The sequence below is a fragment of the Myotis nattereri genome (assembly GCF_964212035.1).
Source record: "Myotis nattereri genome assembly, chromosome: 2".
Lineage (NCBI taxonomy): Eukaryota > Metazoa > Chordata > Mammalia > Chiroptera > Vespertilionidae > Myotis > Myotis nattereri.
In genome coordinates this window covers 149,032,330-149,059,340 of record NC_138076.1, presented here as the reverse complement: position 1 = coordinate 149,059,340, position 27,011 = coordinate 149,032,330, and the positions used below count along the sequence as shown (strand labels likewise).

Sequence of the window (27,011 nt, the reverse complement as noted above, 5' to 3'; positions counted from 1 at the left end):
TGGGGATCGAGCCGTGACCTCCTGGTTCATGGGTCGATGCTCAACCACTGAGCCACACCAGCAGGCAGGAAATGCTTCATTTTACCCATGGGCTTTAAAAAAAAAATTTTTTTAAAGATGCAAATTATATGTCATTTATTAAATTATTTCATAATAATGTACTTGTCCTTAATAGGTCTACTTTACAAAATACATGTTGCTGGAAATCTTGTCTGTTCTATTGGCTGCTTATTACAGACAAGAGAGGGAGTGGTAATGTTGATGATGGTACTGACACATGTGTGGGCTTCGTCTTCACCTCTCCCTGACTCTGTTTTTCTAAATGCGCTGGGAAGGGATCCTTGGTTGATCTGGTTGCATCCACACTGGGGGCATGCACCCTTCATTCTCTCAGGTTGCATGGCAACTGGATGAGCTGTGGCAAACAGGTTACTGAACACTGTGACGGGGAAAATGGAGATAGGCTGCTGCCTTGCCCTGGGCCTCCTCGCTCAAGGCGTAGGCTGCTGGCAGATGTAAAGCACAGGGGCTCTCTGCAGAGTCCTGGTGGGCAGATCTCTGGTGCTCACCTGGGTGCATATCAAAGACTCAGAGAAGACAGAGCAGATGTGATTAAAACCCATGACACTGGAGCACTGGGAAAATGAGGTTGGTCTAAGACAGTGGTTCTCAACCTTCCTAATGCCGCGACCCTTTAATACAGTTCCTCATGTTGTGGTGACCCCCAACCATAAAATTATTTTCGTTGCTACTTCATAACTGTAATGTTGCTACTGTTATGAATCGTAATGTAAATGTCTGATATGCAGGATGTATTTTCATTGTTACAAATTGAACATAATTAAAGCATAGTGATTAATCACAAAAACAATATGTAATTATATATGTGTTTTCCGATGGTCTTAGGGGACCCCTGTGAAAGGGTCATTCAACCCCCAAAGGGGTTGCGACCCACAGGTTGAGAACCGCTGGTCTAAGAGGAGCAGTTTAACTCACCTAGACCAGTGGTCGGCAAACTGCGGCTCGCAAGCCACATATGGCTCTCTGGCCCCTTGAGTGTGGCTCTTCCACAAAATACCACGTGCGGGTGTGCACGTACAGTGCGATTGAAACTTTGTGGCCCAGCGCAGAAGCCGGTATTTTGTGGAAGAGCCACACTCAAGAGGCCAAAGAGCCGCATGTGGCTCTCGAGCCACAGTTTGCCGACCACTGACCTAGACAGTGTCATTGTGCTTGCCGATGTGATTACAGCCTGGACAAGGAAGTGAGGCTTGGAAACAAAACAAAATTAGGGTGGGAAGGGTGTGCTGAAAATCAAAGGGGCATGAAGAACTTCAAAGTCAATGCAAAAAAAAGAAGAAGTTGAAAGTTGGATACAGCTGTCAAATTCTGCAGTGAAGGCTGGAAACAGGCAGGAAAAGACCCAAAAATAAAAGCCAGGGGGAAAAAAATCAAGATGAAATGCTCAAAATGTTTTTCTCTCCACTGCACCAGCAATTAGCCACTTAAAGAGAACTGAGTGAAGAGCTGGAGGAAGGTAAACATGCATTCTCCCCTCAGGCCACAAGCAAATGCCCCGGTTCCTGGGCTCTGGGTGAGCCCTGTCTGATGCCACTGCTCGTCCCGGCTGGGGGCCAGGGCCAATGATGTGCAATGAGATCTCTTTCCCTGAACCCACTGGACTCCCACGGGCTGCGCCGTCTTCTCCGTGGTGCAGTTCCTGACTTAATGACATAGAAACCTTGGGCATGAGGCAGCATGACAGCGATGGCCATTTGCATTCGAGGTCAAAACTTGCCAAAACTGCTTTGGGCGAGATCAACACTGTCATTCCGTTTCTACCTTCTTGCTCAACACACGTGAGGAGCAAGGTGTGGCGGTAAGTGTTGGTCTGTGTACAGTTCCCGTGTACAGTTCCTACAGGAGGATTCCAACAGGGCACAGCCCTGGCCTCCAGGGTTCTCGCTCGCCAGAAAACAGCTAGGCAACATGCAACCCAGGCAGTTTATATTTAGCTTTGGAAAGAAAGTCTATGAGCCAGAAACCAGAAGAGCATTTTCTTAGAGAAACATTGTTATGGGTCTTTAGATCCCCAAGCCAACCCTCAAAATTTTCTCTGGGCAAAAATCTGTCTGATACCTAATCGCTAAGTGCAGCAATATGTCTTTGGGAAAAATGCTTCCAAGGATCCAACTTAGTCAGCAGGGGTCCTTTTCGCTTTACAGAGGCTGGACAGCCTGAGCGAAGGTGGTCTCCAGTGGGGACTCTTGCACAAACCCCAGGGATAATACAAAGTAGGCAAAGCAAGCATGGGACTCCCAAGGGTGTGGGGCGTGGGGAACTGGGGAGGGCCTGGCTGGCACAAGGCCGGTCCAGGCTGGCTCCTGGTTGATCCCCATCTTCAATTCTGTTCGTGTCAGGGTTGCTCTGCCGTCGCACCACCTCTATTCTTTCATCCCTTCTTCTCTGCAATGAAGCTCTGTGTGCCGATTACATCAGACACTCTGCTAGGCACTGAAATGAACAAGACATTGGCCTTACCCTGAGGAACAGAACTTTTATTAAAATTTGAACTTCAGATAAAAAACACTCGTTTAATTTCCAGTGTCTGGAATAGCACCTGGCACATAGTCACTACTCAATACTCATTGAATGGATGAAGGAGCTCCCAGTGACAGATGCATGCGATTGTGACTGTCCCTTCCCAGCATGGTCTGCAAGGCCCTCCCTGCTCTGACCTTGTCTTTATGGTCTAGTAATGTCAAACCCCGCCTCTATTGTGCAGACATCACTCAGGGGTTTGCTGCACTGGGACTTGGCTCATAGTGTTCCTCCTTCCAGCATCCCTGTCTTAGTCACCCCCTTTTTGGTTCCCCCCTTATCTACATTTTCCCACAACTAACTCCTATCTTAAAGTTAATTTATTAAACAAATATTAGTTGAGCACCTACTACCTGGAAACTGGTGATTTGGTGATGAACAGAAAACCATGGCCTCATCTGTCCTCACCCTCAGGAGTATAGCCTAGAGAGAAGACAGAGAATAAGGGTGACACAACCAACTGCCTGGTGATAACTCGATTAGTGCTACCAAGGGAAAGGACAGGTGCCATTAGCACACAAGCAGCGGGCCCCTTCCTAGTGTTGGGGGTCAAAAACTGCTTCTCTGGTGAAGGGATGTATGCTGGGGGAGGAGGTGGGAAGGGGAGGAATTGCTATGGAGGCAGGGAAAATGCACGAGCAAAGGTCCTGAAGTGAAAGGAGCAGAACACGGCTGAGAATTGAAAGGAGCCCAGGTCTCTGCTGGGCTTCACCATCGGGAGGAAGCCCTCCTTAGCTCCCCTGAGAATTCTTAGATACTTACTTGGATCGGCCATGATTCTCCATTCACAATTCCATCACCACCCTGCATGCCACATCTAAAATAAAAAAGCATAATATGCTAATTAGACCGGACATCCTTCTGGACGTCCTTCTTTCCAGACAAAGCCAGAGCCGGTGGGGGCTGTGGCAGAGGCGGCAGAGGGCCCTGGCTGTGGCGGCGGTGGGTGGAGGCTGGGGCCAAGTCCCTTGCACAAATTTTGTGCATCGAGCCTCTAGTTGTAATATAATCTGTATTGATGAGTCTGCCTTCCTGTATAGACCACAAACTCTTAAAATTTTTTAAATTTTATTTTTAAATTACAGTTTACATTCAATATTATTTTGGTTTAGTTTCGGGTGAAAAGGCAATCAGTTTTGAAGTCCCAGCACTTAGTGTAGTGCATGGTGTGTTGAAGATGATTGGTAAATGTTAGTTGAATAAAACAATGAATGAACGCATTGAATCAAGTTTTTCGTAAGAACAACAACAGTGAGTTCAAAATTATACTCCCTGACAAATCCCTGAAGTGAAGCTTGTCCATTTAGCTAGTTAAGTGCCGAGCCACAGGCTTTCCCAATCAGCCCAACTAGGGAAGAGCCTTTAATGAGATGGGAGGCGCTTCCCTGCTCACCTGGCACAGTGGGTCCAGAGGAGCGGAGGGTCATGACAGGGTTTTCTTAAAACAGCAGCAGCAACAACAAAGCATTTTGGTTGCTCCAACACATGGATGAATGTCAAGACAATATAATTTTAATTGTCAAGAGACCACTGGTTTCATAATCCAGTTATATTCTAAAAGAAAATTTAGGGGACTCACATAGAGCCACCAACTTTTTTACTTGTTGAACAAGGTCAATAAAAAACAATCTTGTTATGCCGTCAATTCGTTAAATAAAAACCCTCAAAGGGGAATCCTTTGAATTAAACACATTTAGCTTTAGGAAAAATGATCTCCATTGTCTTCATTTTGCTGGGACCCAGTGCAATTTTTTTGAGGAGTTTGCAGTGACCGTTGGGAATGCCTTTAGCAACCTGCAAGAGCAGTGAGCTCAGAAAACACCAGCACCGACAGGCAGGTCTGGGGAGGAGCCATCTCCATCAGGGAAGTCTGGGTCAGGAGGGCCCAGCTGGTGGGCAACCTGGATTTGCAATCTGCACCCTGAAGAAATTTTCTCTAGCAAAATGGTCAAAAGCAAACGATAGGGGATATGTTCATACCTCCAAGTTTGTTACTTGAACTAAATATTGCATTTTCAATTTATAAATACAAGGTTGGCCTGTATTTGTTTGGTATTTATGCTGCATGTTCATTTGGAAATGGTACTTCCCAATCCTTTCAGCAATTGTTTCTCTCCAAAGTGAGCAACCTCATTCTCAGGAAGAGGGTTTGCCTCTCAGAGGGAAGAAGGCAGGAGCAGTGAATGAGGGAGCTTTTGTCCTAGAATTTAGACATACGAGTAAAACTGGTTCTGTTTACAAATCAGTGAACAGAAGTCACTAACATGGAAGCTGAAACTTTGGCTTCTCTAAGGAGAAAAATATAAATTTCTCTTAAAATAATTTGAGCAACAGGATAAAACAATCAAATTTTCAACATGCCTAATCTCTCTGGGTCACTCTGGGCATTGATTTAAACAGCAAATATCTAAGTGGGTGACATCTGCTTTTCTTTAATTCAATTAGGTTGACACAAATGAACAGCTGAGAAGAATAGCCCAAATGAGGATTGTTGAATATGACTACAAACCCGAGTTTGCATCTGCAATGGGAATAAACACTGCCCATCAAACAGGTACACACACAAGTTCCCCTTTTAATTTTGTATTGTCTCCTATTAAAATTTTAATTCCAAATTATTTTTTAAATATATTTCTATTGATTTCAGAGAGATAGAAACTTCAATGATGTGAATCATTGATTGGGTGCCTCCTGCACGCCCCCTACTGGGGATCTTGCCCATAACTAGTACATGTGCCCTGACCAGAAATTAATCTGTGACCTCCTGGCTCAGGTCGATACTCAACCACTTAGCCATACTGGCCAGGCTTAATTCCAAATTCTTTAACTGGAGGTTGTGTGCTATGGCATTTGAAAATATCCTGTTGGTCTAATTCTTCCTCTGTGAAACCCGTAATCACTAGAACAGGAAAGCTTAAAGAAATTCCTGTTGTCTTTATTCAATACCCATCTCATTCCTGCACCCCAAGGTACTGGGGGAGTATTTTCAATATATTGTTTATTTTCACTGGCATCCTCTCTCTCATGTGATGAGGGTTGAGGGGCAGATGGCAGTTCAAACTGTTTGAGGGCAATCCTGGGATGGAGAGAGAAAATGGCATAGTAGACAGGTCTAGGTTAGAGAAGGGCCAAAGTGGTGTTTATATTCCAATCTGGAATCCTAAAGAACAGATTAGGAGGCAAGTCCTTCTGCAGGAAAAGAAAACAAACTAACTAAACAAACAACCACACCCCTCCCCCCCAAAAAAAACACCCCACAAAAACAAGATAATATCCCACCCTTGTTTCAATGTGAAGAAATTTTAAGGTATTTACTCACCCCTTCCAACATTTGGCCCCAGTCTCAAGGAAAAGTAAAGAAAAGGCACTCCCACTTAATCCTATAGTGATGCATGGCTCAAAATTCCTTCTTTGCTTCAAATGCTTGTAGATCAAAGCAAAAGCTGAGAAAGGATAAGCGTCTATTTGCCAAGACTTCCCCTGTGGCCTGTGGCTGTCGGTGTTCCTTTCTGATGTAGGCCTGGGAGGATTTTCTCCAGAAAGGTCTTTCCCTGACTCAACCTGTTGGAGTGTTTTGTGTCTAGGAATGATTGCCCAGGAGGTGCGAGAGGTCCTGCCCAGAGCCGTGAGAGAGGTTGGTGATGTCACCTGTGAAAACGGAGAGATGCTGGAGAACTTCCTCATGCTCGATAAGGTAAGCACAGAATAGACACCTGCCTCTAGAGCTATAACCAGGGGGAACCCCCTTCTGTGACATCACAGTGCGCGAAACATCCACTCAGGAAACAGGAGAGTAGGAAGAATTCTTCCCCCACCTGGGGAGTAAGTTGGTGTCAATTATCCCACACCGGTCATAGGCACCCCAACCAAGTCCCAGAGGCAAAAAGAAAAAGAAATATAACAGGCCCTGAGAAAATCCACTTAAAACAAGGACCGAAATCACAAGAAATAGTGACACTTGGATTAGACTTTGTCTTGAGAAATGGAACTAAAACTCATGAAAGTAACTTATCTCACATAGCATTGAAGTTATCATTAAAACAATGTGCTCCTCCTTAGAGTGGCGGGAGTGTTAAGTGTTGATTTTTTTTTAGCACAGTTTTTCAACAAAATTGTATGTGTTTGACTTCCCCGGCACAGTCATAAAGTGGGTCATTTTTACAAAGATGGTCATGAGCCTCCTCATTTTCTCCGGGAGCCTGTCTTCATTCCCAGATATTCACAGCGTTGTCTTTTGAGGGAATGTGACCATGCTTGCGGATTCACTCCTCTTCCCTTGTTCAGGGGTCCAGGGCTGCCTTTCCCCTGACTGATCACGTCTGTTAATTCTGTGCAATCCCGCATCTTTTGCGAACTTTGCCAATTCACTCGGCTGCTGGTTAGCTTTATGTTGCATTATTATATTTGATGCTGGGAGGGGAGACTGATTGACAGGGGGATTTTATAGCCATTGGGAGAGATGTTTGAGCAAGACAATTTCAAAGCACATAAGAGTTAGTGGGGGATCTGACCAGATTCTGATTCAGCATGAATGGGGTGTGACCGGAGGTCCTTCTCACCAGCCTCCAGGTGACGGCACTTGCACCAGCCCTGCTAGTCAGCAGTCCGCATTGGAGTAGCAAACTAGAAGGGGCATTTTTATGGTAGACCCTTTCATAGTCTTCTGTCTGCAAGTTCTCAGACAGCAAATACTTAGATACTGGGATCTGGATGGCCTGCTCAGCCTGGGCTGTGAGGGCTGAGTGGCAGAAGCCGGGTTTCTCCCTCCTGCTTCCCAGGATCATGTCTTCAATAAAATAAAATTTTTTTTGTCTCTCTCAAACCTGGACTATCACTTCACTTGAGAGGTGTATCATGAGAAATTTATTTTTGTAAAGTACTGAAGTTTTCAAATAACTTACTTAAATCTTTTATATTTACTTAAAATAAAAACTAGATCCACTGGTATTCATATAATAAAGTCCCCTCACTCTTACATCTTCATAAGCTTCCTGGGCTGAGAGAAGAGAGAAGGCGCAGCTGCCAGTCTCAGGATACAGCCTTGGGAGTGTGCCACCAGGCTGCCAAGGCGGGCTCTTGGGGTTACTTGTCAGGTAGCAGCTATATCAGTCTGGCTGTGACCCTCCCCTACAACATGCAGGAAAGAGATTTCTGTGTTTTCAATGTAGGTAATGTCTGCCCGGGGCCTCATGACTCTCATTGTTCAGTAAAATAATTAGTTCTCCGCCTGGCCCCGTATCTTCCCATTCCCAGTTGAGTTGAATGGGGACAGTTGGGAATATTAGCAACAGGAGTTCCAAGGGCCATTCCTCACTTCCCCCAGGAGAGGCTACAACCCAAGTTCATTCCTAAGAAGGCAAATGCAGACCCTGGGAAAGTAGGGGGAGGCATTCTTGTTCCAGACAGCCGGGCTCATTTGTCACCTGAAGAGCAAACTACGCCCAGGCAGTAACAAGCTGGGGATATGTGTCTCTGTCCTAAAGACTCATAAGCTGTATCTCAGCACCAAGACCTCCCCTGACCACCTTATCTGAAGTCTCCACCTCACTCGGGTTCACTTTGTGAGACTCAGGGCCACTGTGAGGGTGTGTCACGTCCTTTTAGTAATTAGAAAAAGGTACTCCCTCTGGCTGCTGGTGGGTATATGAGTGTTTACATTTTCTTAAAATTTTCTGTATGCTGGATAATCTATGTATATAAAAGCCTAAGTGACCATTCGACCGTTTGACCGATAGCTATGATGCACACTGACCACCAAGGGGCAGACGCTCAATGCATAGACATGGAAACATGGAACAGACTAATGAATCTCAGAGAGAATGGGGGAGGGAGGAGGGTGGGAAGAGATTAACCAAAGATCTTTCATGCATACGAATCTGTGCACTGGTGGGGTCCCTCGGCCTGGCCTGTGGGGATTAGGCTGAAACCAACAGTCTGACATCCCCCGAGGGGTCCTGGATTGCGAGAGGGTGTAGGCCAGGCCTAGGGACCCCACCAGTGAACGAATCCATGCACTGGGCCTCTAGTTTTTGTAATAAAATGTTGGGAAAAGAAGTCATTGTTCAGACACTGAAACTACAATTTAAATATGGTGTCAGCAGCAGTCATCAAAAAGCTTCCAGCAAACAAAAGCCCAGGGCCAGACGGCTTCACAGGGGAGTTTTACCAAACATTCAAGGAAGAACTAAAACCTATCCTCCTCAGACTTTTCAAAAAAATTCAAGAGGAAGGAATACTTCCAAGCTCATTCTATGAAGCTAGCATCACCCTCATACCAAAACCAGATAAAGACAACACAATGAAAGAGAATTACAAGCCAATATCCCTCATGAACATAGATGCCAAAATCCTCAACAAAATCTTAGCAAATCGGATCCAGCAGTACATCAGAAAGATCATACACCATGACCAAGTAGGATTTATCCCAGGGATGCAAGGATGGTACAATATCTGCAAATCAATAAACGTGATACATCACATAAACAAATTGAAAGAAAAAAACCACATGCTTATATCAATTGATGCAGAAAAAGCATTTGACAAAATTCAACACCCATTTTTGATAAAAACTCTCAGCAAGGTGGGAGTAGAAGCATCATACCTCAACATAATAAAAGCCATATATGACAGGCCCACAGCCAACATCATACTCAATGGGCAAAAACTAAAACCATTTCCCTTAAGAACAGGAACAAGACAGGGATGCCCACTCTCACCACTCCTGTTCAACATAGTACTGGAAGTATTAGCCATTGCAATTAGACAAGAAGAAGAAATAAAAGGCATCCAAATTGGAAAAGAAGAAATAAAACTGTCTTTATTCGCAGACGACATGACATTGTACATAAAAAACCCTAAAGACTCCATCAAAAAACTATTAGACTTGATAAATGAATTCAGCAATGTAGCAGGATACAAAATTAACGCCAAGAAATCTATGGCATTTCTATACACCAATAGTGAACTTACAGAAAGAGAGACTAAAAAAGCAATCCCATTTATCATCATACCAAAAAAATTAAGGTATCTAGGAATAAACTTGCTGGGGTCCAACCCCAGCGGGTCCAGGGGTCCCCAAAGGTGTGGACAGAGTCGGCGAAGAAGGAATGACACGGAGACAGCGTTCAGTTGATCAGCAGCCTAGCCAGGATCTCTAGCCAAGTTCTGGTCAGGATCTCCAGCGAAGTTCTGGTTAGGATTTCCAGCCAGGTTCTGTAGCCATGTTCCCTCACTAGGTTCTCCAGCCAGGTTCTGTCCAGGTTCTCCAGCCAGGTTCAGTCACCAGGTTCTAGTCAGGTTCTCTTGCCATGTTCTATCCAGGTTCTGTAGCCAGGTTCTGTCTCTAGGTTCTGTGGCCAGTTTCTGTCCAGGATCTTTTGCCAAGTTCTCTCGCTAGGTTCTGTCTCTAGGTTCTGTGGCCAGTTTCTGTCCAGGATCTTTTGCCATGTTCTCTCCAGCGAAGTTCTTCTGTATCTAGGTTCTGTGTAGGTTCTGTGTCTAGGTTCTGTGTCTAGGTTCTGTGTAGGTTCTGAGTCTAGGTTCTGTGTCCTGTTGTCTTGTTACATCTGTATTTATACCAGTTGATTCCAATCCTATCAATCTCTATTCCAAAGGTTAGGGCGTTTCTTATCTCCATTCCAGTGAGTAAAGATTATGTAGCTTAAGCATGATTGTTCGTAGTTAAAGTGATTAATTACCCGCCTGGCACTTAGTTAAGGGGTTTTATTCCCTCCCTAACTTCAGGGGAAAATCCCTACCTGGGGAAACAACCTTTCTCAGAGAGGTGACCTTGGTTAAAACACATAGTGCCAAGAAGGTGAGCAAACATTTTAAGAACAGTATGCCATATATGCCAGGTCCCTTGAAACAGCAAGGATGGACCGGCTCCCAGCATAAACTTAACTAAAATGGCAAAAGACCTCTACTCAGAAAACTACAGGACATTGAAAAAAGAGATAGAGGAAGACATAAACAGATGGAAGAACATACCATGTTCATGGACATCATTAAAATGTCCATACTATCCAAAGCAATCTATTAATTCAACGCACTTCCCATTAAAATACCAATGGCATATTTCACAGACCTAGAACGAACGCTCCAAAAATTCATCTGGAATTAAAAAAGACCCCGAATAGCTGCAGCGATCTTGAGAAAGAGGAACAAAGTAGGTGGGATCGCAATACCAGATATCAAGCTGTATTACAAAGCCACTGTTCAACCCAAACCAATATGCTCAATTAATATTTGACAAAGGAGGCAAGAACATACAGTGGAGTCAAGACAGTCTCTTCAATAAATCGTTTTGGGAAAATTGGACAGATACATGCAAAAAAAAAAAATGAAACTAGACCAACAACTTACACCATACAGAAAAATAAACTCAAAATGGATAAAGGACTTAAATGTAAGACGGGAAACCATAAAAATACTAGAGGAATCCAAAGGCAACAAAATCTCAGACATATGCAGAAGGAATTTCTTCACTGATACTGCTCCTAGGGCATTGGAAACTAAAGAGAAAATAAACAAGTGGGACTACATCAAAATAAAAAGCTTCTGCACAGCAAATGAAACCATCAACAAAACAACAAGAAAGCCCACTGCATGGGAGAACATATTTGCCATTGTTATCATTGATAAGGGTTTACTCTCCAACATTTATAGGGAACTCATACAACTTAACAAAAGGAAGAAAAACAATCCAATCAAAAAATGGGCAAAGGACCTAAATAGACACCTTTCAAAAGAGGACATTCAGAAAGCCATGAGACATATGAAAACATGCTCAAAGTCACTAATCATCTGAGAAATGCAAATCAAAACAACAATGAGGTACCATCTCACACCTGTCAGACTGGCTATCATCAACAAATCAACAAACGACAAGTGCTGGCGAGGATGTGGAGAAAAGGGAACACTTGTGCACTGCTGGTGGGAATGCAGACTGGTGCAGCCACTATGGAAGACAGTAGGGAGTTTCCTCAAAAAGTTAAAAATGGAACTCCCATTTGACCCATTGATCCCACTTCTAGGAATATATCCCAAGAAACCAGAAACACCAATCAGAAAGGATATATGCACCCATATGTTCATAGCAGCACAATTCACCATAGCGAAGATATGGAAACAGCCTAAGTGCCCATCAGCAGATGAATGGATTAGAAAACTGTGGTACATCTACACAACGGAATACTATGCTTCTGTAAAAAAGAAGGAATTCTTACCATTTGCAACAGCATGGATGGAACTGGAGAGCATTATGCTAAGTGAAATAAGCCAGTCAATGAAGGAAAAATACCACATGATCTCACTCATTTATGGATAATAAAGACCATTATAAACTGATGAACAAAAATAGATACAGAGTCAGAGCAGCATTGAACAGACTGTCAAACTACAGCAGGAAGGCTGGGGAGGGTTGGGAGGCAGGAGGGATGGGGGTAAGAGATCAACCGAAGGACTTGTATGCATGGATATAAGCATAACCAATGGACATAAGACAGTGGGGGATAGGGGAAGCTGGGGAAATGTCAAGAAAGGGAAAAAAGGAGACAAATATAATACTCTTTGTAATACTTTAAGCAATAAAACAAAATTTGAATAAATAAATAAACAAATAAATAAATAAATAAATAAATAAATAAATAAATATGGTGTCAGCAGGTGGTGACAATGCTTTGTCAATCAGATAGGTCTGTGGACTATAGGACCTGGAATTTCACAAAATAGCTGAATTTATGCCAAAGTTTTCAAAGAGAATATTATTTTCGAGTAATCTTTAAAGAAGTAAAGTCTTTAAATATAATTCAGTTTTTTTCTGATCAATGCTAACTTCACTTGATCTGTGAAGCCTGACACCTATGTCAGCGTCACTTCCTTCCAGTGAGTTGCTTAGCTTGCTTGGACTTCACCTGCAAAGCACTTGGGCTACTGGACTCCGTCTCGGCTGTTCAGTGCACCACTGCACCTTCCAGCTACTCACACTGAGCAGAGAGCTAAAGAGTAAAGAAACTTTCTACAAGAGTGGTGTCTCTCAAGGTGCAAAATACCCTTCATCCTTCCTCCCAGAGGATTTGTCTTTATTGTTGAAGCTAGAGCGAACATACCATTTTACTGCTCTTTTACTTTATTGCATTCCCCAGCCCTCCCCTTATCCTCATCTCCTCTTTCACTCAACCCTCCACAGCAATGGAGCCACTCTAATGGGTTTCATATATACCCTTAGATGTCTGGGCTTTCTGGAATATGATTCAAATGTCTTTGAATTATGAACTTCTGCTCATAGTCTGATGCATGGAATTCCTTGGCTTGTGTCTTTTCCTTCTCCTTCTCAAGCGGATCCCTTGACCACAACTATGCAGCTATGAGTGTTCTCACACAGGCCCCCGTGCGACTCTGGGTGGGAGGTTTTCTATGGAAAACATGCCAGAGAGTTGGTCAGTTCTAATTCGTAACAGCAGTGCAGGAGGCTTACTGCTTCTCTACATACTCAACACCTGACATTACCAGACTTTCTAAATTTTGCAATCTGATTGGGGTAAAGTGATACTGCACTTTTTAAATTTGCCTTTCTCTGACAAGTAATAAAGCTGTGCATGTCTTTCTTATGTTAGCTACTGAGATTTCTCCTGTGAATTGTTGGGCCCAGTTTTATATTCGGTTGCCTGTCTTTCTCAGAATGAGACTATAACTTTCCACTTGAGGCCACTTTATTCCTTCCCAGGGCTCTAAAAAATAAAACTAATGGGCCAAAGCTGTGGCAGTGCCTTAAGACAGGGACAATTACCTCCTATTTCAGTGCCTTGTTGGCTTCCTTCCTAGAGCTAATTGCAACTTAAAACTATATTATTTACTTGTGGTTTACTTGTTGTTGGCCAGTTTTCCCCACTAGAAAATGTGCTCTCTGAGCCCCTTTCTGCCTTATCTAATAGTTTTATCTAATGGTGCACCTAGAAAAATGGTCAGACACCATAGCTGTTTGATAAAGAACTATTGATTCTGTCCATTAATTGAATATTAAGCGACATGTGCCAGGTATTTAGTTGGCCCTGGGGAGTCACAAGACACAGCGACTGCCGTCAAAAGGAGCTCACACCTCCCCCAGGGAAGACAAGAAATCGAAGAATTGCAACAAACTGTGACATGTGCTAGTTCAACTGGAAACTTGTCTCAGCGGAAGGACTCAAGCCCTTCCACAGAAAATTCCACCCAAACAGAGATAAACAAAGCCAGGATTCTACAGCACACATAAGGCGACCATGAAACATCATTTTAAACAGTTTTATAAAGCTGTGTTCTCCCCATGTAAAACAGAGGTCAAAACACAAACCCAGGGAAATGAACCCACGACATGTCCTCTTTGCAAGAGGAATATGCAAACCGCTCCTCCGGGGGCCTGGTAGACCTTCAGCTGGCTGGCTGAGCTTCCACACCGTCTCAGCAGCCTGCTTTTCTGGTTTGGAGATCCTGTTTTCTTAAGTCCATGTCAGGGCCTGGAGAACTACCCACAAAACAAACTCCTGGACAAAGATCTAAAGCCGAGTTTATCCAAAGCCCAAACAATTGTCAGACACACCCACTGGCTGCAGACAGTGTTTCTCCCTTTGGCAATCATTTTCATAATGCTCAATTACAGGCTGTTTTATTCCCATGATCTGATTATAAAATGTCAGTCCATGCAACATCAGATGCCGCGAGGAGAGATTTTCAAGTCTGTGACTCTCACTGGGAAAGAAATAAGAGCCTGTTTCAACGTCTCCCAGCGTTCTTTGCCACCAGGCTTAGGCACCCCTTCTCAGTGTCATTGACCGAGGACAAGCTGTAGTTCCTGAAGACAGGAGATCGATTGCACGGCCTGGCTGCTCCCCAGGGCTGTGGGCTCACTTACTCTCAGACCTACAAGTGACCTGGGAGCTTGCAGTTGTGGTCTGCAGGGTCCCAGGGCTTCCTAGCGAGTGAGGGCGACTGAAGGGGCAGCCATCCATCCACCTCTCTCCTGAGCCGGTCTCCTCCCAAAGGGGAAAGGACCTAAGCAGAGTGAAAACCAGTTGGCTGAGTACAAATGAACCACTATCCCACTGCCCTGGGGACTTTCCACACGAGTGTTTCTTTGCTTAATTCACCTGCCTTGTCATGGGCGTTTCCTAACACGGGGATTTGGACCTTTGTCTCCTTATTTTCTGAGAGAAACCTTGGATAAAAAAAAAATAACCTGGAAGTTGGTCACTGTCTTCGGTCTCATTAGAGAACAATGCTACGGCCTCTCAGCGCCTCACGGCATGAACTGCCCTTGTAAGAATATATTCATTTATTTAGTCAGCAAATATATACAGTGGGGCCTTGACTTACGAGTTTAATTCGTTCCGTGACGGAGCTCGTAACTCCAATTACTCGTATGTCAAATCAACAGTGAGCGAGTGAGACACGTGATGCTGGGCTGATGTTGTGGCTTTCACTGTGACGTTCGCTGCGCCAACTAGCGGTGGGGTATCTGAAGCTGGCTCGTAACCCGAATTTTAGCTCGCAACTCAAAGCAAAATACCTGCCGAGAGACGGCTCGGCTCGTATCTCGAAAAACTCGTTCGTCGGGACACTCGTAAGTCAAGGCCCCACTGTACTGAGCTCCTGTCTGTGCTGGAGCCTCGGCAGCGGACACGACGTGGGGCCCGGTCGCTGTGTGTTCGTAGCAAAGGTAAATCTGACACTGAGTGTAAGGCCGGTGGGAGGAGGAGGGGGAGGCGGGAGGTTCAGGTGAAGGGAGAAGCCTGTGTGGGCTCCAGAGACGAGACAGACCAGAACACGTTCTGTGAAGGGCAAAGGGTTCAGTACGATGGGAGCACAGAGTGAGAAGGCGGCGATGGTGAGAGACGAAGCTTCCGTGAGGGGCCCGCTCCCAGCTAGGGAACAGCTCTCATTCCACAAAGGCCTCCCTGTTGTTGGCCTGTGCAAATTTTCACACTGCCCTCCGTGTCCTTTCGGAAAACGTGCGCACGCCGTGCCTATGTGCCCTCACCCCAAAGCCAGTCGCAACGAGTGGGTAGAAGCTTCTTGTGTAATCGATTTGAAGCAGTTGCCACTTCCCCCACAAAGTCTCGTGAGCAATCTTGGTGGCAAGCCAGTTTCATCGTTTTTGCATCACAGCTGGAAAGTTACATTTCTGCTCAGGTCGTGGGTCCCCTTTAAAATGGTCAGTCATGCCCTGGCCGGTGTGGCTCAGCTGGTCGAGTGTCCTCCTATGCACCGAAAGGTTGCCAGTCTAATTCCCGGTTCAGGGCACATGCCCGGATTTTGGGTTTTGGGCTTAATCCCTGGTAGGGGGCGTGCAGGAGGCAGCCAATCAATGATTCTCTCTCATCATTGATGTTTCTATCTCTCCCTCTCCATTTCTCTCTCTCTAAAAATCAATTTAAAAAATCTTAATAAAAGAAAATTGTCAATAATAAGGGGACAGAGTTGATTAATTAAATTAGGTTCAATTATAAAATAGTTTTTAACCAATAATGGGCATCAGTTGGGAAAGCTCTTCAAAATGTCTCAGCCTTACGCCCATCTCATGAATACAAACAAGCTTCTATGTGGCACCTGGGTGTGTGTATTTAGAAAGAGTCCCTCAGGCATCTGGGTGCACATTGTGGTTAAAATGAACTCACAAAGATCATTCACTTGCATGGAAAAGGACATTTTCAGAAAATAGGTTATTTTTTGAGCATATTTATACAGCGGTGGGGAAAATAGGTTTACAGTTTTCATACAAACAAGTAATAAATAATTATATAAGAATAAACTGTTTCACATACTTACAACTATAAATCTACTTTTGCCCACTCTGTCCTGGCTTCACCATGACGACAGAGGACAGAAGTCAGAGCATTTTAGTAAGAGTCAGACCCCAGAACACATCCTAGGAAATTAGTTTTGGTAATTTTCCACTGGATCCATAATGTCAGGGCCTTCATTATAATTAGGGAGGTCCGAGTAAATTCCCTCTCCACTTTTATTTACTCCTAAATGGGAAAGAAAGCACATGAATTATTTCTGGCCTACTGGATCCACTTAGTGCCAGCAAATTTGAGTTGGAGGAATCAGAGCTGGCTTGTTATCATTGGTGACAAGTAACTGGACAAGGCAGCCGATGCTCTTACCATGTGAGGCAGCATTGAAAGTCCTGGGGAGATGCTGCAGGACCATCATGCCGTGGTTTAGAGGGGACGTTAGCATCCTTCTCCATGATCTGCTTTGGTTGGGCTAAATCGCAATGGAATGTATCAAGGAAACATTTTTTAAAAAAGAAGAAACAAGTTGCCAGTAAAAATAAAAATATTCAGGGTGTCCCCAACAATGTGTGCAGACTTTAACAGCTGATAACTCAATTTCAAAAATGAAATGTATTTTAATAAACCCTGTCTATAAATATTCAAAGTGTGTGTATACATTTTGGGGGGACACATTATATATGTGGTATGGTAGTGCCAGTGAGGATGCAGAGAAGTGGGTAGATTCAGAAGATTTAGGCTGTTGAGCTGACAGCACTGCCCGATGGACCGCCTGTGGGGAGCACGGGGGGGGGGGGGGGGAGGCGTGGGGGGATGGGAATTTGGGGGGAGGGAATCAGACCCCATGGCTGGGAACCTGATTTGGATTTGAGGGTGGACATCAACTGACCATCTGATCCACTAAATAAGATAGTTATCATTATAGCACAAAGCTTTCTGCAATGTGAACATAGGAAATAGTGACATGACATTTACTATGATTTATAACTATAGAATGTTATTCTTATCTTCACAATTTTTGCCTTATACTTATTAAAACAAATTTAGAAGTAAAAGAACATCTATACCAGAGTTAGAACTTTTAGAAGAGCTTTTGTCTGGAGATTTTTTTTTTGGTTGGATAATGTTTTGTGATTTATTTATTTTTAACATTTTTAATGAAAAATTTCAAGCATATACAAAAGAGAGAATATTGATGAAACCCATGCATACTAGTATACGTCACTCATTTCACAGTTATCAATTAATGTCCAATCTTATTTTTTTAAATAAAGTATCCTCCCTCACAACTGAATTGAGAAATAATTGGCACAACATGATTACTTGATACGCACACATATATTGCAAAATTATTACTACAGCAAGTTACATATGCATGCCCTCACATAATGACCTTTCTGGTATGTATGGTGAGAACATTTAAGATTTACTCTGTTGGAAAGAAAAAGTTTCTCCTCCATCCTTATAGATTCTTATGTCTGGTTTAAGAATTAAATTGACATGGGACAGATAACCAAGGAAACCCCAAGTTGAATTTTGTACATATTGGGGCTCCATAAGAAAATGAGGGCCCAGAGGCAATCCGGCAATTGAGGCTTATATGCCATCCAGAGCTCAGGGGAAGGGCTGGGAGTCTGAGACTTCCAAGGGGAGGAAGGCAATTTACATGGTGAAGAAACAAATGTTTGATAAACAAATGTTTGCTATCCCAAGCAGAGACAATGAGACACAGAGAGGACTTTGAACAGGCAGGATTGCTGAGTTCATGTCCCCACCCCTACCCTCTAGTCACCACACTGGGATCATATTCTTCAGAGTAATCTAGGGTGATAGCTTCCTGAAACAGGACCTCTATCTAAATTGTTTTAGGCAGTGAAGGGGGAGGTAGAAAGCTCTTCCTAAGTCTTTTGTTCCTTTAAAAAAAAATAATTAGCCAAAATAACCTTTATGCCAATGAGACATATTTTGGGGTGGCAAAGTCCTGCTCCCCTGTAACTCTCCTAGCAATGATCAAGTATATAATACAGTGCTGTTCACTATCGTAGTCACCATGCTGCACATTATTAGACCCCCAGAACTTACTCATCTCAAACTGGGTTTGAGTGCATACTGTATATATATTTACCACTGTAATATCCTCTTGATGAATCGACTCCTTTCTCATTATATGATGACCTTCTTTGTCTCTTGTCAGTTTTTTAGTTAAATTCTATTTTATCTGATATAGTTATAGCCATGCCTGCTCCCTTTTGGTTTCCATTAGTCTCCTTTTCCATCCTTCCACTTTGAGTGAGCCTATGTGTGTCCTTAAAGCTGCCAGGAGCCTCTTGTAGGCAGCATATAGTTGGGTTCTGTGTTTTGTTGTTGTTGTTGTTAACCCATTCAGACACTCTCTGCCTTTTGATTGGAGAATTTAATCCATTTTTGTTTAAGACAATTATTACTAGGTAAGGACTTACTAACACCATCACATTGTTTTCTGGCTGTTTTTCCCTTGTTCCTTTCTTCCTCTTTTACTGTCTTCCTGGGTGAATTGATGATTTTCTGTAGTGAAATGCTTTGATTCTCTTCTCTTTATCTTTTTTGTATCTTTTGTAAGTTTTTATTTTGTGGTCACCATCAGGCTTACATGACATACCTTATAGATATAATAGCCTATTTTTGGCAGATAGTAACTTAACTTCGATCGCATACAAAAACTACCCATTTACTCCCCTTCTACATTTTATGTTTTTGATGTTATAATTTACCTCTTTTTTAAAAAATATTTATTGATTCCTTACAGAGAGGAAGGGAGAGGGATAGAGAGTCAGAAACATCAATGAGAGAGAAACATCAACCAGCTGCCTCCTGCACACTCCCTACTGGGGATGTGCCCGCAACCAAGGTACATGCCCTTGACCGGAATAGAACCTGGGACCCTTGAGTCCGCAGGCTGACACTCTATCCACTGGACCAAACCGGCCAGGGCTAATTTACCTCTTTTAATGTGTGTACCATTAGCAAATTATTGTAGCTGTAGTTATTTTTAATACTTTCATTCTTTAACCTTTATGCTAGAGTTAAGTGATTTATATACCGTCATAGTTCAATAGTAGAGTGTTCTAAAACTGACTATCCACTTACCTTTACCAGTCTGTTCTGTAGCAGTGTGCGTGTCTTTAAACTGCATGAACTAAGCCTTAAATTCATTATATTCAGCTTCTGAATCCTTTCTGAGTGGTTGCTTTACAGCTTTGAAACCCTTAAAACTTTGTTTTGCATGATGGGAATCTCAAAGGCACACACCTTTCAGTTTGATTCCCCAAACCACAAAACAGCCTTTTTTGTTTGGCCTCTAGCTCATTACAATAGAGGACTAGCTACTATGAGCCCCCAAAGAGTGCTGTGGGGTAAGGAGGAGGGGTATGGGATCAGGGTGGGAGTTTATGAGAGCTTTCCAGGGTTGTTGTTATGGCTGAGAGATAGACACTCGTGTCCCTATGACAACTGAAGTGCATTGGGTGGGAGAGGGGAAGGCTTTCTTACTCTGGCTTTGGTTGATTTCCCCTTTCTTGCTCTTTCTGACCTGTCAGTGACTTTCTCTGAACAGAAAGAGGTAAGTATTGCTGTTGTTTTAAAGTCTGTTTGGGAGTTAGGCTGAAATATACAAGATAGCTCATGGGATGTTAGGGCAGAAATGAACACCTCAGGAGCTTTCCTCTCCTTTGCAGATGAAGAAACTGAAGCTCAGAGAGGTTGTGTTTTACTGGGTCTCACAACCAGTAAGTGGCAGAACTCAGGGAAAAGCCCGGGTCTTCATTCTTCCTCCTTCACCTGAGCAATTCCATGCACATTTTACCCGGAAGCACTGGAGTCATTTCTTAGGATGATTTAGTGGCACACACACACACATCAACATTCTTTTCATGACTCTTAAATATAGCACATGGCCATTGGAAATAATTCTTCAGAGTCCAAACTTGACAGTGTCCTCCAGCTCCATTCTCTCTCTTGGGTTACAAGGACATATTTCCATTTTATTGCAAATTGAACATAAGCACTTTTACTGTGCAGCCAGCAGTTTAACAAAACCGCTTTAAGAGGTAAACCTCTACAGATTTATCTTGAATGAATTCAAGGCCGTGCATAACCGTTTTTAGCGGTGTCTTCGAATGTCTTTGAAAGAGCCATGGCCAGTTCTCTGATGGTCTCGAATTTATAAATTTATGTACTTCATATTATTTTTATTTTTAGGACCAGATCTTTATGGAAAATGTAGGTGCAGTGAAGCAGCTCTGCAAACTAACCAACAACCTTGAAGAAAGAATAGAGGAATTAGAAATATGGAACCGGAAGCTGGCCAGGCTGAAGCGGCTCAGCAGTTGGAAATCCTCAGCCAGTGATGGGAGCTCCACCAGGTATGCCCAGGATTGCCAGAGGGATTTGGAGAAAGCAGTGAGTCTTTCCATTACTAGGTCAGGCGGCAGCCATTCGTTTCTGACCACTAAGTCCCTATTCTTCTCTTAGAATGTTTTGGAACACAATTGCCTTAAATGATCATTTGCTTATTTTTTTTTTCTGTTGCAGCTTTAGTGATTAGACAAAACATCACCCATCTGTTTAAGAGCAGATGTTACAAGAAGTGTTACATTTTAGTAAAAGGGTCGCGTCTCCTTTAACTAGGCGAGGTGGCTATTTCTAAATTTAGAAAACCATGTTTGGTCCTCAGGAAAACAACTTTTATTATTTTTATTATTTAAGGAGGTAAATGCACAATTCCTGGGGCATAATTTTGGGGGAAAAAAAGAGAGAAATATAATGCAACGTTTAATGCATTCATTTATGCTTACTAAGGTTCTTTTCCACAAAAGGAACTCTCAATTGCCTTGACTTTTCCTTCTTTAAATTGCCACTGTATTACAATAAAAAAAGTCATACTGCTGTGTTAGCGACAGCCTGGGTCTTTGTCATGTAACTGCTGGAGAGGCATTTGAATAGTAATTAATTCTCTCTTTCTTTTTAAAGCAAATTTAGCAGAATTGTTAGTACTCCTCCAAGAAGGACCATTCCCAAAAAAACCAACAAGGTAAATAAACTTACATGTATAATTAACAGAAATAATATTTTCTATGAAAAAAAGTCTTTACAGAAATTTACCAAGATTTTTTTCTTCATTTCTTCGTTAATGAAGTCCCTAGTTTGCATCCTTAATGCGTTTAGGTATTTAAATACTAACCAACCGTTTAATAGATATGATCTGTTTTTTTTAGAAAGGTTTAGAGAAATGAATACAGAACATGTTCAGTTCAGAAATAGTATTCCACCAGTTTTTATTTCACCATCAGGTGAAATTGCTGGACTCCACATGCATGTGGTCCTGGGCTGTCAGATGTCAGTGTGGCTTCACTCCACACAGGGCCTTACCTTTGACTTCAGAAGATCCCAAAGGATATCAGCTAATCTTCAAATCCCTCTTCTCCCTTTGATATTTCGTACTATATATGCAAATAGAGAGTAGGTATTCACTTGCTTGCAAAGGTTAAAATGCGATGGCTTTATTAATGGACAGAGAACTTTCATCTAGTAGGATAGCATTTACAGTAAAAAGTGAAGGTTGATCATTTATTAATTTAAAGGACACCCTCTCTGTTACAAGGTGTGCCAGGGAGGGAGAAGCTGCAATACTCCCTTTCTAGCTGCAGTGCATAGATAGCTGTGAGACTCAGCTTGCCCCCTCTGACCCACCAGTGTTCCGAAGCTGGTCCTTCCCTGAGGCAGAGATTCACGACCTCATCCTGGTAAGGGATGACCTGATGTTACGGCCATTGCACTAGTTTTCTCTCTACTCCTCATGTTATGCTACGTTGAACTATTCTAAAAGGACTAAAAAAAAGTTTAATATTCTAACTAAAAACTATTACAATATTATGTTGCTGATAAGCTTCTTGATGTACCGATAAATGTAAATACATATGTGAAAAAGTCTTCTTGGGCAAGTTACTTAATTGCATTAGAAAATAGAGATAATAATAGTATGACACCTTACAAAAATTGTTGATAGGATTAAATGAGCTAAAGCCTTTAGCACAATGTCCAGCACATAGCAGGTACTTAATCAACACAAAACATTAAAAATATTGTGTAGGGAAGGTGCCCTGTGTACTAACTAGTTTGCAATGGGATGGGCAGGAGAGTATCTACATCCATAGTGACTCTAATAGGTGCAATTTGGTCATGTGCAATCTCAATCGCTTGCATCTTGCACCCAAAGAATCTCTTTATTTTTGAAGTTACCTCAGAAAATTAACAAAGATATAGTAGTATGGTCCATGAAAGCAGGCCCATGTCTGTCTTCTTCATTCTATGCCCCAGGGTCTGGCACATAATATTGGCGAACGAATGCATGAATGGAGAGCTCAGTCTGAAAATATTCCTTGAAGTCTTATAGTCTAAATTAAAAACATTAAGTGTCTTGGATGTGTGGGTGGGTTGGGGGTTGGGATGTGGACACAGAGTCAGGAAATGATATAGGCATTGAAGAGCACCCATTCGACTTGGAGACCTCTTGAAGTCAATGTTCTAGGAAGGCAGATAAAGGTGAGATGTGACCTCTTCAACTAAAGAATTTCAAGGTAGCCAGGGAAGACCAGAAGTAAAGGCAAAGAACAGTTGTTTCTGAATCTGATAAATATTGCAGGAGCTCAGAGTGCTGCAGGAGTATTATGGGAGCCGGGTCTTCAAGGAAGAGTGAGTGTTGGCCAGACTAACAGGAGCTGTAGGGAGGTTTCAGATGGAATGTTATGAGCAAAGGTCTGGGAGCTGGCACTGGCCTCACTGAAGGATTAAGTGGGAGTTGGTTAGGGAGGAGAGTAGAAGATAAGGCTGAAAATATAAGTTAGGCTCAGTTTCTGGATTACCAGGTTAAGGAGTTCATTTGGTAAGCCATGCGGACCTTTTAAATCATAACAATTAATATCTAACTTGTAGGGTATTTCCTCCTTTTACGTAAGGAGGCAGCATAGCATTGTGGTTAAGAGCACAGATTGTAAAGCCAAATGTTTTTGTTTCCTATCCTGGCTTTGTGACTTACCAGTTGTATGATCTTGGCTGAAGAACCTAGCCTTCCTGGGCCTCATTATCCTCATCTTTAAAATGGGGGTAACAGTTCCTGTCTCAGAAGATGGTTGAGGATTATTATGAAGATTAAAAATAGGATGTTCAGAAGAGTTTATGACACTTAATAAGGGCTGTAGATGTGTTCACCATTATTAGTACTCAAGGAATTCAAACAAAGACCCATTTTAAGCAATTTCTTAACTACCATCATCATTTAATTTCCTTCTGGTCAAAAGCATAATTCTACCATGTACCCCCCAAGAGGAAGAAAGCATAATACTCCCTGTTGCATTAGCAGGAAAACTCATATTTAAGAAGCACCTTATTTAAGGGGACAGCAAACCTCTCCTATGTATTTGGCCAGATTTTCCAGCAGTTGCACAGGTGTCTAGCCTGCAGCTGTTGGTCCATTCCCCATATGCAAGTTCCTTACCAATATGTGTCAGTCCTAAAGGTTAGTCTCACTCACTTCCTAGAGACTGTAATTTATTCATTTTCATGTCCCTTGTCATGTTGTACATATTAGTACTTTATGAATATTTGTTGAATGGATAAATAAGACACAGGCCCAGACTGTCCTTAAAAAATCGGTGGCGAAATTAGATACAGATGTGTAAGATTTGAGAAGACACAAAAACCTTTTCCATGGTTTGTCATGATGCCTAACATTCTCCCACTGGGATTTATTCTATCATGTCTTAAAAGCCTTTTGATTTTGAAAAGTATCCTATTAAGAGAAGTGGACATTTGGCTTCTGACAGTATCTTGTGTTGTAGGCCCTCTTCTCTCATCAAACTTCAAGAATAAGCACTAAATGAATGGCACAGATGATCATCTGCAGGACATCAGGGAAAAGAGAGTTCACTGGAGCCTGGAGTATCAAGGGAAAGGAGGGAATTGAAGTGGCTTTTGAGAGAGCTTTGTTTTCAGGGAGGCTGAGGCGGAGGGAGATGTAGGATGAAGGGAGCACACTTACATCCCAAGCGAGCAGCGAAGAGTCCCCACTGGGAGTGAGTCTTCAGGCGTCCTTTCCACAGTTTGTGTTACCGCTTTATCATTGCTCATTACTGAATCTTTTTATAGGTTTATTTTTCAGGAAAAAAACAGTGGTGTCCTAACTGGGTTTTCCAGACCTTGGTTATAACGCTCATTGCTGTGATGACATTTTGGTAAGAAAAACGTCAATGGTATGCTATGGGAGCTCCCGTTCTTCCCATCTTCCTTTTCTCACATGTGCATGGAGGCCTGACCTTTTACTTACTTTGAAGACAAGGAGCCCTTTAAACTGGGCTTTGACCTTTGATTCAGCTTAGACGTGAGGGAGCCCTTTATAAACTCATGCTTGGGAGAAAAGCAGCACAGGATTTCTGCACTTGAATGTACGATGAAGGGTGATTTTTTTTGTCAGTCAACTCATGTTTTGTAACAGGTTACTGTGCCTTTCACGTGTGTGTGTGTGTGTGTGTGTGTGTGTGTGTGTGTGTATTTTTTAATTTTGCAAAGAACTTTCTCAAATTCTTTGGCCTACATGGGAGAAGACAGTGAGTAAGTAATCAGGTACAACCCACTCTCCCCTGGACAGTGATCCTTATTAGGATTCTTCTAGATTTTTCAGTGGAGACGTCACATCAAAGGGGCCGTGAGGTTACCCAAAGATGTACAATATGACGAAGTTGTAGCCAAATTAACTAGTAGTTAAAGCAAACGAATACAGTTAGGACCAAAGTCTTTGCTATGCAAGCTCTGGGTCCCTGTTGTCTGCCATCCCTCCTCTGCAGGGACGTGGAGTCGCCCTGCCGGGACCCAGGAGCCTTCTGGCCTCTAGTCTCCAGGTTCCCACTGCTGCTGTGATGCCCCTCGGACTCTGAGCCCTGGTCATCTTGCCTCTGTCCTCCATCTTGCTTCTTGTTCTTAGTCTGACTATTCACATGGTGAAAGGGGCATTTATCTATCCCTTGAAAAATGCTTTGTTAGCGTGGGAAAGGACCGGCTGCTGGGCTCATTTCAGGGGAAACGGTCATTCTCAGAGGGAAAGTAGGGGATGGAGCCAGGGTACTTCTACTCCTTTCATCTAAAGCAGCTTCCTGCTATAGAAGACAGTGGGGTCTCCGTCTGCTTGTCTCCCCTTTCCATTTTAACTTCTCCCTTGCTCCTGCCCACCGTGGGAGCATCCCCATTATATTTGACAGAGAATTCCCATTAGAAGCCATTCCCCTTTACTCACTCTCCTAAGCGTGCTTGTCTTCCGCTGAGATTCCTGGCTCAGGAGAGTGTGAGCACCACCTCAGACACACTCAGCATTCTCGAGATCAGGGGTCCTCAAACTACGGCCCGTGGGCCACACGCGGCCCGCCGAAAACATTTATCCGGCCCGCCGGGTGTTTTTGCCGCCGCTGTGTGCATAGGAATTTGTTCATAGTTTTTTTTTAAACTATAGTCCGGCCCTCCAACGGTCTGAGGGACAGTGAACTGGCCCTCTGTTTAAAAAGTTTGAGGACCCCCTGCTCTAGATTCACATATTCCCGTGAAAACCCAAGGAAAGGCTGCAGGAGCTCTAACTCTGACATAAAGAGGCTGCTTTTGAAACGTGCTCATTAGAGCTTATGAATTCCAATATTGCTGACCGCCAAGGTGGCAAATGGGTGGAATTAGGCTCGTTATCCTATTTCTGACCCGTGGACTAACTGAGAAGGGTCAAAACCAGAGTTTGCCCCCAAAGAAAGGAGCAGATGGCCATGTTACTCTAAGATTCTAGAAGTTCTCTGGATCGTGCATTGAAGCAGATGCCAGGGAAATCAGAAAGAATCGTTAGGATCAGTCACAGGCAGATAGGAAAGGAGGGCTGTAGGGAGAACAAAGTCAGGGAGACGGGACCACAGCAGGCAGTCGCCGGAGGGGCACAACCAATGCCTGAGGCATCAGTGGGCTCAGCACCACTTTCCCAGGCAGGGCCGTGCCCGCTGGGCCGTGACCAGCTGCCGCTGAGACCGCGCGGGGAGTTCTTTCTTCATGAGTGGCATGCAGACATGTGGCACATGCTTTGTATATATTTAATGGTGGAAATCCACCACCTTTGATGGGGAACAAAATAATGAGTTGAGTCTGCAGAATCAGGTGTGAAGTTGAACTGGCAGGAGATCAAGTTTCGTCACCCCGTGTCGGACCAGCCCAGTGGGATTGTGAGGTCACCAAGCAGACTTTCATAAGAGAGGTCTAGACTCCCCCGGAGAGGAGAATGCTCAGTGTTTGGATGCGTGAGCGTTGTTGGGAATGATAGCTCCCCTAAGCGCAGAACCTTTAAGGAAAGCTCCCATTTGGCTGTATCAGCTCTGATCACCAGGGGAAAGACATACTCATTATTTTGAAGCCGTGGAGTGTGGAAATGGGTGCTTTAGTGCATGTCTTTCCTTCCTCTGTCCAATTTGGTGCATTGTGCTCTGAAAAGACAGGCAGCTGGAAGGTGTCAGCACTAGCCAAAGGGTTTGGCATCCACAACTGACTAAACCTGTGCCCCCTTCAACCCCCCACCCCATCCCC

General features: G+C 43.3%; 1 protein-coding gene across 1 annotated transcript in view; it reads left to right on the top strand.

Annotated features, from left to right (window-relative positions):
* Positions 1-27,011, top strand: part of MYRFL (myelin regulatory factor like) — a gene marked incomplete at its 5' end in the record, with an annotated part of 112,291 nt that overhangs the window by 69,200 nt on the left and 16,080 nt on the right. Inside the window, 5 exons of the mRNA XM_081082398.1 lie at positions 5,047-5,155; positions 6,186-6,295; positions 20,613-20,776; positions 21,384-21,444; positions 24,558-24,643. Of these exons, the coding sequence (XP_080938524.1) occupies positions 5,047-5,155; positions 6,186-6,295; positions 20,613-20,776; positions 21,384-21,444; positions 24,558-24,643 (530 nt within the window). The remainder of the gene's footprint in view (positions 1-5,046; positions 5,156-6,185; positions 6,296-20,612; positions 20,777-21,383; positions 21,445-24,557; positions 24,644-27,011) is intronic.